Source organism: Zootoca vivipara, chromosome 1, assembly GCF_965207765.1.
Source record: "Zootoca vivipara chromosome 1, rZooViv2.hap1.1, whole genome shotgun sequence".
In the NCBI taxonomy this organism is placed as follows: Eukaryota; Metazoa; Chordata; class Lepidosauria; order Squamata; family Lacertidae; genus Zootoca; species Zootoca vivipara.
The window spans coordinates 66,481,704-66,493,966 of record NC_142582.1 but is presented as its reverse complement, the minus strand read 5'-3'; the positions used below and the strand labels follow the sequence as shown (position 1 = coordinate 66,493,966).

At 38.9% G+C, this 12,263-nt stretch overlaps 1 protein-coding gene across 1 annotated transcript in view; it reads left to right on the top strand.

The window, feature by feature from the left end:
• The window catches only part of TRIM66 (tripartite motif containing 66), a 39,795-nt gene extending 31,625 nt beyond the window's left edge, over positions 1–8,170 (top strand). Inside the window, exons 14-19 of the mRNA XM_035119704.3 lie at positions 1,626–1,909; positions 3,509–3,647; positions 4,208–4,282; positions 6,039–6,191; positions 7,204–7,416; positions 7,845–8,170. Of these exons, the coding sequence (XP_034975595.2) occupies positions 1,626–1,909; positions 3,509–3,647; positions 4,208–4,282; positions 6,039–6,191; positions 7,204–7,416; positions 7,845–7,904 (924 nt within the window). The 3' untranslated portion in view covers positions 7,905–8,170. The remainder of the gene's footprint in view (positions 1–1,625; positions 1,910–3,508; positions 3,648–4,207; positions 4,283–6,038; positions 6,192–7,203; positions 7,417–7,844) is intronic.
• Positions 8,171–12,263: the final 4,093 nt, after the last annotated feature.

The window sequence follows — 12,263 nt, the reverse complement described above, 5'->3', positions numbered from 1 at the left end:
CTAAACCTGTCAGAGTGCTATAGTTGCGTAGAGGGCCATCACGCACATTTAGGTGCCAGGCGAAAACGTTCCTCTACAACCAGGCCTTGAGCTAATTAACATCCAATGCCCTTTTAAATGTGTTATGGAAGGGGGACTATTGTTTTGGTTTTGTTCTTATTTTTATTAAGTATTTTGTGATTTTTACATTGTATTTTTATGTTGTGAACTGCCCTGAGATCTCCAGATGAAGGGTGGTGGTACAACAACAACAACAACAACAGATTGATTAACAGATACATTATATTTCTCAGGAATATTGTTTGGGATTGGGGCTATCAACCAATTTAAGCCTTTTGAAACTGCTTAATCATCTGGATTTATACAGTACTGATTGGTTGATTAAATGTCAATACATTTGCATATTACCAGGACTTTAATATAGGAGCCAAAATATTGAAGAAGGGGTTAGTTTTTTTTGTGAGTAAGAGAACATACAGTGTAATAAACAGAAGCTTCCACTGACCATGGAAATTGGAACCAGAGGAGGTTCCAATTCAAACAAAATGCCAGAGTTGAAACCACTTTTAAAATGTGCAGATTACATTCCATTGATACTGTGAAAGATTTAGATTGAAAATATGTTAACAGTACTGATTTCAACTGAGCACAATCTGTCTATTGCCTGTAATTCACAGTGTTAGAAGAAAATTTGCAGTGTTTTCAAGGTGAAAGACATTTTTTAAAATTTACTTATAGAATTTATATCCCACCACTTATCAAAAGTTATCTAAACTTCTTCTAGGTCTGACTTCAAACTGGAATGAGGGTACATTTTAACATTTCTTTTCCAGTATATCTGGCACAGGAAGAAGGGGCTCTACTATTCTGAAGGTCATGCTGCCATTCAAGCTACAAAATCTCAGTTTCACTAATTAGTTGGTTAATCTATTGATTAAACCAATTAAAGCTCCGGGCATAATTTTTAATGAATGTAACTGGGGACAATGCAAATATACTTGACATCTTGGTTAGAGCTCCCCATCCCTAAGCCATATCATTTGAGGGAATTACTGCGTTTAAAGTGCTATGCGTTACAGAGAAACTGTGAGATAGAAATCTTCAATTGTGAATGCAGTAAGGCTGCTTTCCTTGAGGCATTTATTCACTGCATTTAATCTTCTGTACTATTTCAAACGTTGCATGTGAAAATTATGTTGTTGTTGTTGTTTAGTCGTTTAGTCGTGTCCGACTCCTCGTGACCCCATGGACCATAGCACGCCAGGCACTCCTGTCTTGCACTGCCTCCCACAGTTTGGTCAAACTCATGTTCGTAGCTTCGAGAACACTGTCCAACCATCTCGTCCTCTGTCGTCCTCTTCTCCTAGTGCCCTCCATCTTTCCCAACATCAAGGTCTTTTCCAAGGATTCTTCTCTTCTCATGAGGTGGCCAAAGTATTGGAGCCTCAGCTTCACGATCTGTCCTTCCAGTGAGCACTCAGGGCTGATTTCCTTAAGAATGGATAGGTTTGATCTTCTTGCAGTCCATGGGACTCTCAAGAGTCTCCTCCAGCACCATAATTCAAAAGCATCAATTCTTCGGCGATCATAGGCTGCTTTAATTTAGATTCTACTTTTCATCCTAGGTCAATCAAGGAAATCCACTTGAAAGACATAATCTCAAGCCTGCGAACGTGGAGGAAAGGAGAATCCCCACAAGTCAACTGACAGAGCCAGTGTTGCATCCTTCTGTAGATCACAGGCTCAGTAATAGTATGAAAAAATCTGTGCTTACCCAGGAAGACCACCCAATTGAGAACGAGGACTTCTGTGCTGTTTGTTTGAATGGAGGAGAGCTATTGTGCTGTGATTACTGCCCAAAGGTGTTCCATCTTTCATGCCATGTTCCTGCCTTGCTCAGCTTTCCTGTGTGAGTACATATAGCACATGAAATATCTGTTCCATTTGGTACATGTTTCAAGGTCCACTTCTCTGAATCTAATCGACTTTGTGCCACCCACTCAGGTTTCATCTGTGGGTTTCAGTGGTTCTTTTCAGGTTGGACGCTTGAAAAGTGTCCTGCTGCCAGTTAGTGCTCACAGGATGATCAACAGGGTATCTTGGGACTTGGGTGCAGACATTTGGTGGCTACTGCTATGTAAGTGATATTAGGCAGCCAGGAGGTGCATCTTTAATCTCAGAGAGGCCTGTGTTCAGTGATCTTCAGACGGTGAAGATGGCAGGAACAAGAAACGGCTCAAGGTCTCTCTAATCTTACAAAGTTGATACCTGGCAATGGTTTGCTAAAATATAAAGACTCCTTGGTCTTTGAGCTCCTTGGAGAGGAAGGGCAGGATATAAACACCAGTTTTAAAGGAACTGCACTGCATGCCAATACATTTCCAGCCCAAATTAAAGCCCTAAATGCCTTGTGCTTGGATGCTTGAGGGTGAGCATTTCCCTATATTTACCTAGGCATAAAGATCTGCTGGAGAGGTTTTTTCCTATGTGTCCCACCTGTGGGCTTTCTCCACTATAGTGTCCTGGTTGTGTCATGCCTTCCCCTTAGGAGCTGTGTTGGCACCATCATTGGCCTTGTTTGGTGCCAAGTTAAGCCCTGTCTATACACTCAACCATTTAGCAAAATTATCTACTGTTTTATTTGAGCTTTTTGTGTTGATTTTTCTGCTGATTATTGAATTTTGTGCAGTGCATTAATTTGTAGGAGGTTTTATTGTTTATGTTATATTGTCATTTTATGGACTGTAATCCACCCTGAATTAATCTGATATAGTATGGATTGGGGGGGGGGAGGTGCAACCATCATACCAGGTCAGAACATTGTTCCATCTAGCTCAGCATGATTTATACTAACTAACAGTAACTCTTTGGGTTTTCAGTCAGGACTATTTCCCAGGATTGAACCTCCATGCAAAGAATGTGTTTTACCACAGAGCTACAATTCTTCCCATGCTATATGCTACATGCATATGGACGCACATAATATCCATAGATTGGCATCTTTTTCCGTTTCCAGTAATTTGTTTTGGGGGATTTTTTGAAGACACCAGAGAACTTGATTCATGTTAGGTATGGAATGCATAAGAAGTCACAGTGGGAAGTCATGCGTTGTAATTCTTGTCTGTGATGCAAACCATGTCAAATATTGAAGATAGCAAGATAGAGGAGCAGTAGAAGAGACTTCCTGTGTTTGTTCATGTGGCTCCCCCCCAACATTACTGCAGTCTAGCTGTTGTTAAAAAGAACTTCATCACAGCTTCTTTTCTCAACTCCTGCTGTTTGTTTATTACATCCATGCCTGTACTCAATTAAACACATTGATTCTTAAAGAAAATACACAATCCATCCAAATAGGCTGCTTCTGCCCGAGGTGACCAGGAAAGGAGAATTGTTCTCCAACATGGTGTTTGTTAAAGCTTTCTCTTAGGCATCTGCCATTGGCATCTTAATTTAAGGACCAGTGATCTACAGCAACAATCTGATGTTGTATTTTCCTTCTATGCTCCAGAGGCGAATGGGTGTGCACGCTTTGTCGCAATGTGGAGAAGCCAGAGGTTGCTTATGACTGTGAAAACACACGTTTTAGCTACAGTAACACGCTATTGCCAGCAAGAGTACTTTATGGCCTTGACGACTATGATCAGAAGGTAAGTCCAGTACCAACAGAAGCATATAAACCATGTTTGAGTAACGTTTGAGCCCATCTTCTTTTCCAAACATGTACATTGTCTCTTCAATACTGTATGTCCAAATGCCCCAAGGAAAACTACACAGAATGAAAATGTGAAGTAAAATACTGTAGACTCCATCTACACTGAACATAAGTCAGGACCAAATTACACACCCCAGTTTTGGGGGCGGGGAAGGATAGAGGGAGAAGCATATAGTTTATATCAAAAATTTGAGGTTTTCTACAATCCAGTGGTATACAAAATGTATTTAAGAGATTTTAAAAAATTAATATAATTGCTATAATTTTGGACTTTAGCAATCCAAATGAAACAGAAACTTGTGCTTTTCGTAATGGTAAAATATGCTTAGTGAAAATTAGCCACAGGTTTCTCCAACTTTTCCAAGTAGAGAAACCTGATTTAGAATTGGGTGTGTGGAATACTGAGAAACAAAGTACCTGGCCAAAATATCAACTATTAATGCAGGTATTCATATAGCTATAACCAAAGTTAATTTTAAAACTTACATTTTACAGAAGTGTGAGAAACTGATTCTTTCACTGCTCTGCAACAACCTGAGTCTTCCATTCCATGAACCAGTCAGTCCTTTGGTAAGTGTTACCAGAAATTAATTTCACATCTTTTCCCTATGCTTTTCAGTGTGAAGGAAGCTTTGCTTGGTTAAAAAAGTGATCTTAGGAACCCTCCAGACGACCTGTTTATTGAGCATTCATCCTGATTTACTTTTGGGGTATTTATATAGTTATTCATTCATCTCACACTTGTCAATGCATTTCCCCATCACTTTCCAAACTGCAAAAGTCCAATTCTTCTTATTCTAAAGTAGATTTGTTGCACTAGGGTGACAGAGCCCTTTAATCAATTTTAACTGTGCAAAGATTAAGTTACAGTATGTACTTGAATCTCTCGTGCAAAACAGTGACAGTCTGGAGGCACCTTTAGCTCAGATGGTGGGTTACAGCTATACTTCACAGTACTGTATTCTTTCTCAGGAGGGTTCCACTTCTCTAGTTTTGTTACTATAATCATAAGTAGAGTGCTATTGTATCTCTCTCAGCCTCTTCCCACCCATTCTGCTGCTGCCGCCTCCCCTAAGCAAGAGAAGCTGAGCTCCTTTAATCTTATCTCATAAGAAGCCAACACTGTACTTGGCTTGACTCACTGCATCATCTCACCAAATGATGAGAAAACCCCTCACCAAAGTGTCCTGGGCAAGCTTTTCAGTCATGGGATACGATGAGGGGCCAGTAACTAGTTAAAGAACAGGAAACAGAGAGCAGAAACAAACTGACAATTCTCACAGTGGAAGGAGGTAATCATTGGGGTCCCTGGAGGATCTGTATTGAGACCAGTGCTTTTAAATTTACTCATAAATAATCTACAGTTAGTAGTGAGTGATGAGGTGGCCAAGTTTCTGAAGAACACAAAATTATTTAGAAGCACACACACACACACACACACAGAGAGAGAGAGAGAGAGAGAGAGAGAGAGAGAGAGAGAGAGAGAGAGAGAGAGAGACAGTGAAGAGTTCTAAAAAAATGTTTCTCCATACCAGAACTGGCATGAAAATGGAAAATACATTTCATTGTAAGTAAGTGTAATTTTTTGCCCACTGTGCATCACTGTACATGTGTGTGTGTGTGTGTGTGTGCACGCGCTAATAGTGTCTGAGCTAACAATGTTTGAGCAAGAAGGGAATCATGGGGATGTGCATAGCTACCAAGTTATCCCTTTTTTAAAGGGATTTTCCCTTATGCTGAATAGGCTTCCTCACGAGAAAAGGGAAAACTTGGCAGCTATGGGGATGTGGTGAATAGTTCATTGAAAATGTTGACCCAGTATATGCTGTGAAAAAGCCATATTCTGTGTTGGGGGCCGTTAGGAAAGGAATCTAACATAAAACAATTCACTTCACAGTTTTTTGTGTGTGTGTTAAAGAGAAAATTCATGAACACATTAAATACATCTACTTAGCAACAACCACCAGGGACTGCTGAATCAGAAAGGTGTCTCAGTAATGCAACTGCCACTTCTCCAGGAAAAAAAAATCATTTGGATTTTAGATGAAGACATTTCCCCTGCCTAAGCAGTCTCTGATGGTTGTTGGTAAGCAGATGTGTTTACTGTGTTTGTGAATTTTCTTGTTTAATGTTGTGCCCTGTTATGGTTATGTTAAAGTTATTTTGCATAATTATGTATAGCATTGTGTTGTGATGTTATGGATTTATAAATAAAAATGTATAAAAAACAAAACTGTGAATCTAAAACATATTCAAGGTAGAAACACTTGCCTACTTCACAGGAATGCTTTTAGCTGTAAAGAATGATGGTGATATTTATTTACAGGCTCGACATTATTATCAGATCATCAAAAGGCCCATGGACTTGTCCACCATCCGGAAAAAGCTCCAGAAAAAGAACAAGCTGCATTACTCCACCGCTGATGAGCTGGTAGCAGATGTTCGCCTTATGTTCTGGAATTGTGCAACATTCAACTATGTAAGTTCTTGCAATTCAGACACTGCATCACCTGGGCAAATAATGTGGGCAGTGACTATTCCTCTCCATCTCTGAATATTTTTATTTGGGCCTTGATTCTTTAACCTACCTTTGAATAATCCCAACACAGGATTGTCAATTGGATTGACATAATGTGAAAAAATAGCAACCTAGAGAAAAGATAGCAAGCAGCCACTAATCAAAGGCAATTTCTCAGTATCCTGGACAAAAGATGCAAATACTACAAATAGTGGCAGTAATTCTGGAGTGAGAGATCACAATAGGTGGTGCTGGAGAATCTATTATTCTCTATTACGTTACATTCTCATTATCTTCACTTACAGAACCCTCTGCTTTGAAGGTTTTTATTTTATTTAAAAAAATAGCAAGTTATTTAAAAGGAATGGACAGGCACCTGATTTATCTTCCTTGACCATGATTATTGTCACTCAGTGACTAAATTGGCTGATCTTTGCCTTTGTGTTGCCTTTGTCTGTTGCACCTGAACAATGGAGATAACATACCAGGAAAGCCTACCTTCTATGCTGGGGCTTTGGAAGATTATTTGACTTGCCCTTAGATATTTGCTATCTACAAAACTAATTCTGTAGGGTTCAGCACCTTGATCTTTTAGAGAAATTTACCCACCATTAATAGGTTATCTAATAAACCTGACTTTCGCCACAATGTCTGGTTTCCATTTATTTCCTAATACCACCAAGAAGCCAGCCTTCCCATGCTCACCCTTGGTTTATTTAACATTTTGGAAAGAGCCTTATTTAATGTATAGTATTATTTATTTTCACATACAATTGCCTTGACCTTTCTTCTCACTCTGTGCTGGGCAAGTCTCCTGGGTGGTTGTTTTCTATTCAACTGTAAATTGTATTAATTCTTTAAATGATGAGTATAATAATAAATCAAGAGTTTAATAGATCTAGCAACAGAGGGAGCATGTCTTACTAAGTGAACCACATGCTGTTGTAACAAATTATGATGCCTTCTCTTGTAGCCTGATTCAGAGGTAGCTGAGGCTGGACAATGCCTGGAAATATTCTTTGAAAGCAAGTTAAAAGACATTTACCCAGAAAAGCAGTTCTGCTCGGTGCAGCAAGATGACTCTGATTCAGAGGAACATGAAAATAGCCAAGTGGCTCCCAAGGGATTCCAGTGGCCCTCATACAGACAAGAGTGCATCCAGCCCAAAAGAAGGCGACGGCATGCTGTAAGAATATAAAAGCAATACAGAACATAACAAAACTCGATTGTTTAGTGGCCCCAAAGCTAATTCTTTCCACAGCTTTTAATACAAAGCTTTGATAATATGCTTATTAATGTATTAGTAAACTTCAGTCAGACTAGGGCAGGCATCCCCAAACTTCGGCCCTCCAGATGTTTTGGACTACAATTCCCATCTTCCCCGGCCCCTGGTCCTGTTAGCTAGGGATCATGGTAGTTGTAGGCCAAAATATCTGGAGGGCCGCAGTTTGGGGATGCCTGGACTAGGGTGATTCTTTCTTCATGTTCAGTTGTGTAAACAGGTTAGTGCTTGAAGGTCTTGCAAGCTACCTATTTATTTTGCCAAGTAAAATGCAGTGTGAAACAATATTTGAAAAGACTAACAATTTGCCCATTTATTTCCTTTGTACACAGGAAAGTGAAAAAACTAAAAGACCAATGTTTTGGCCAGCTAAAGGTCTTTCTCAGGTGTGACGCGTGGAGTGCTGCAAAGAACCAAACATCAATCAAAATAAGATGTGCGTAAGAGGGAGTCAGAAAATGTCTCTTAAGATATTTCACCTGAACTTCATACCAGTGGTCAATCAATTTCATTTTTAGATCCTATGGGGAGATTACATTTTCAGTGTAATGTAATTTTAATAGGTAGTAAGACAGCTATATGCTGTCTTAACAATTTGTGTTTACACTACTGTTTTGTCATATGCAATAGCTATTAATAATAAAAATAGTACATTTGATATGCTGTTCTTAAAATTATTTCATAAATTCTCATTGCTTAATTATAGATTGTAGCTGGAAACAGCCATCTGGCATCATCACCAGTAATTCCACACATATTTATAGTGTCCATTACAATTTTACCATATGTGGCAGTGTCCAAGCCTATTGTCTCCTCTAGTGAAAAAAATGAATCCAAAATTCATCTGGTATGAGTATGCACTGTTCCCAATGCAACTTACAGTCATTGTTATGATGTCCTGCTAACAGAATGTGGCAACTAAAGACCAAATCTCTGGACATCAGTTGAACAAAGCTTCCCATGGCCCATAAGCCTGAGTTAAACTGAGAGTTCTTGGTTCTGTGTTTACTAGAAGACCAGAAAGTGATGTGGAAAGAAATAACACGAGAACTGCATTTAGGAATTCTACTCTTTAATTCTAGAAAAGGAAAGGACCCCCCCCCCACCCCAATTGTTTTCAATTCTCACTCATTTAGGGTGATTGTGCACCAGAAGTGAATTGGTGCAACCAACATGGGGAGCAGAGGGTGGGTGGAGTGAAGTTTGACTGTCCATTTAATACCAGCAGCTCACATTATACCTGTGTTCTCTTTATGCTAATCCCTTGTCTGTGTGTACTGCAAATGGGTATAGGGTAATTATGAAGCCAGTCAATAGTTAAAATGTGCCTGACCAAAAGGAGTGAGACCGATAAAGGGTATTTCTGAGATGCATCAGTTTTGCTTTTTCAGAGCCTTTTTTCACCCTCCCACTTTGCAGTAAAATACCAGATTTAAAATGCGAAGGAATCCCTTGCAGACAAGTTATAGCATAAGCTGAGATACAGTTGTTTCACTCAGTATAATGCCTCAAGCTCTCAACCCTCATGTCTTCTTCTTTGAATCATAGAATTGGAAGGGACCCTGAGGCTCATCTAGTCCAACCCCCTGCAATGCAGGAATCCTGCCCACAGCTGTCCCTGGGTGGGCTCGAACCACCAACCTTCTGGTTAACAGCAAGATGCACTGATCCACTGTGCCACACACAACACTCTGTGAAGCCTCATCCATGATACATCCCCTGCAGTCTTATCTCTCTTTAGCCGCATTCTCAATCCCAATTGCTATACTGGTAGTTGGGATCAGGTGTGATTGCAGATGGGGTGGGGTGGTCTTCTTAGATGTCCTGGTTTTCATCTGACACTTTAAAAGAAGAGTCATTTTAACTCCCCCAAAGAGTAGTGAGTTTCCAGTTATACTAGATTTGCTGTAAATGAAGAGAGTTTTTCAGTCTATATGAATTTCTTGAATATGGTATCAATGGATGTTATAATAGAGAACACGTTAAGTGAGAGTTTATAGAATTACTAGCCACACCTGAATATTTTTTCCTGTTTTCAATGTTAATATTGCTCAAAATAAATGCTGTAGAAAAAAGTTGTCTCTTTTCTTATTGTATAATAAAACATTCATTGAAAAAATAAAGGAAACATTGAAAAAAGAATTCGAACCATTGACCCTAAATTATTTCCCTGCCTGTGTCCTTGGCTATCATTCATATCTAACTCATTCAAAGAATGAAAAAGAACTCTTCCTTTAAAAAAAACCACCCAGTACAAATAATAATTTAAATCATGCATACGGAGAACAGATTTATTAAAAAAATATAATGAATACCACCACCACCAAATATTACTACAAGTAGAAGTAATATAAATCATTTAAAATATGTTTGGTGTTTGGCAGGATGTCTTCTTTAGTTTTTCACATTTGTTAAAATGTTAAAATTTGGGTAATCTCCTTTTATCCTCACAGAATCCTATGAAGTAGATTGGTTTAAAATAGAGTGACTGGTTCAAGTCATCCACTAAGCTTCATTGCTGAATTTGGACCTCAGTTCCCCGTTCCCTGGACTACACTTTTATCTGTTATACCACAGTTTTGAACAGATGTGAATAAAATAAAAAATGCTTCTTAACTTATCCATGCTCTCTAGATAATGTTGCAGGGTGGGAATGCTAAACTGGTGTGCCTATCAGCTGTAAGAAATACTAATTAGTTGCAGAGGAGAAGAGCATTGAGTATCTTTATTAAGTGTTTTTAAGACTCAGGCGTTATGGTGTAATCCTATATATATATATCTCCTCAAAAGTGAGTCCCAGCAATTTACTGCCAGGTAGGTGGGAATAGGATTGCACCATTAGATATTTTAAAGTCAAAGCCAATCAATACCTAGAATTATGCCCTGGTGGGTAATAGGAATCCAATGCAGATACTGAAACATGCTTTTGGTAGCTTACCTGTTAGGACTTATTCTTATTACGAGGCAGGCTGTTGTGTTCTGCAGCAACCATAGCTGCCAAGTTATCCCTTTTTTAAAGGGATTTTCCCTTATGCTGAATAGGCTTCCTCGCGAGAAAAGGGAAAACTTGGCAGCTATGGCAGCAACGAAGCTTCCAGTTTGCCCTGAAGGGCATGCTGGGTCATGTATACTCAAGGACACAGTTCATGTAGGCCAAATGCAATGTTTGTTTTGTAATTCAGCTATAATGTTTGTTTCTAAGTGCACTTGATCAATAAGACAGAAGTAGTCCTATTATTACTCTGAAGTCTGCATCAACTTGGGTAGAAAAACCAATAACTAAATTTGAGATTTTTTTATTTGAAAATTGTGAGCTCTTTAACAGCCTTTAGTCCAGGGGTCAGCAAACTTTTTCAGCAGGGGGCTGCTCCACTGTCTCTCAAACCTTGTGGGGGGCCGGACTATATTTTGAAAAAATAAATAAAAAAATGAACGAATTCCTATGCCCCACAAATAACCCAGAGATGCATTTTAAATAAAAGGACATATTCTACTCATGTAAAAACACCAGGCATGCCCCACAAATAACCCAGAGATGCATTTTAAATAAAAGGACACCTTCTACTCATGTAAAAATGCTGATTCCTGGACCATCCGCGGGCCAGATATAGAAGGCGATTGGGCTGGATCTGGCCCCCAGGCCTTAGTTTGTCTACCCATGCTTTAGTCAAAAGGTTTTCTCTGAATTTCCAAGTGGACCCTTATCAAAATCTACCAATGAAGCACCACAGCTCCCCTCACCCACCCATTTTTATTACTTTCCCATCCACAGACTACTATTTGCTGCTTCAGCAGGTGGCAGTAATTATTTTAGAACTGGAAAATGTATCATCACTTCTGAAATAACACCAGGGGTTAATCAGTTGTCCTACAAAAGTGATCTGGCAGTCCTATAACAATTCACTTTTGATATTAAACTACCCTAGCCATGTAAACATTTAGCGCCATTCTCCTGTACAGTACATCAGAACAGGACACAAAAACTTTGATTACTTACCATCCTTAAAACTACCAGGTACCATTGTTTTACGGTTCCTAAGCTGTTTTTGTGTTTTACTTTTTGTATATGTGCAGTACTGTAGTGAAAGGTGCTCTGTACCCATTTCATTTTATATGCTAATTCATAGTAGTTCTGAATAACAGAAATCCCTATTCTTTGTTTAGGAATTGACACACTTCAGAACTGCTGTTACTATAATAGTGCTTCTCAGGAATTATTCCCATCCCCCCCAAGAACCTACTTGAAATTCATGATCAGTTTCTGTAGCCCTCATCACTGTCTCTTTACCAACAGAAGTGTAGAAGGCATGGACAAGAGAGAGGGAGAAGTACTTTTCAGTTGTGGTTTGTAAACTACAGAATATTTACTATGCTATGAAAGGTTAACTTAGTCCTCACTTTGCCTAATTTTAAAAGGGTTCTGTTTTAGTTTGGCAAGCATGTCATAGTAAGAGATGCTCTGATTATGATTTAGCTTCCTGTTGCTAATAATTTTTATAATGCTGCATTTACTGTTCGTTTTATTTTATTGCTAGGATTGGTTTAATCTTGTGTGATTTCTATTTCTGTTTGCATACTGCCTTGAGTGTGATATTATAGAAAGGTGGGGTATAAATGTTGAAATAAACCCTAGAAAACTGCAGCAGTAGCTGTTTGTATTAGGTACTGTATGTGTATTTTATTTAAATACAGTTAAAATATTTGCATCTATTTTGCAGAGACATTTACTCAAGGGAAATGTGAGTGAGATG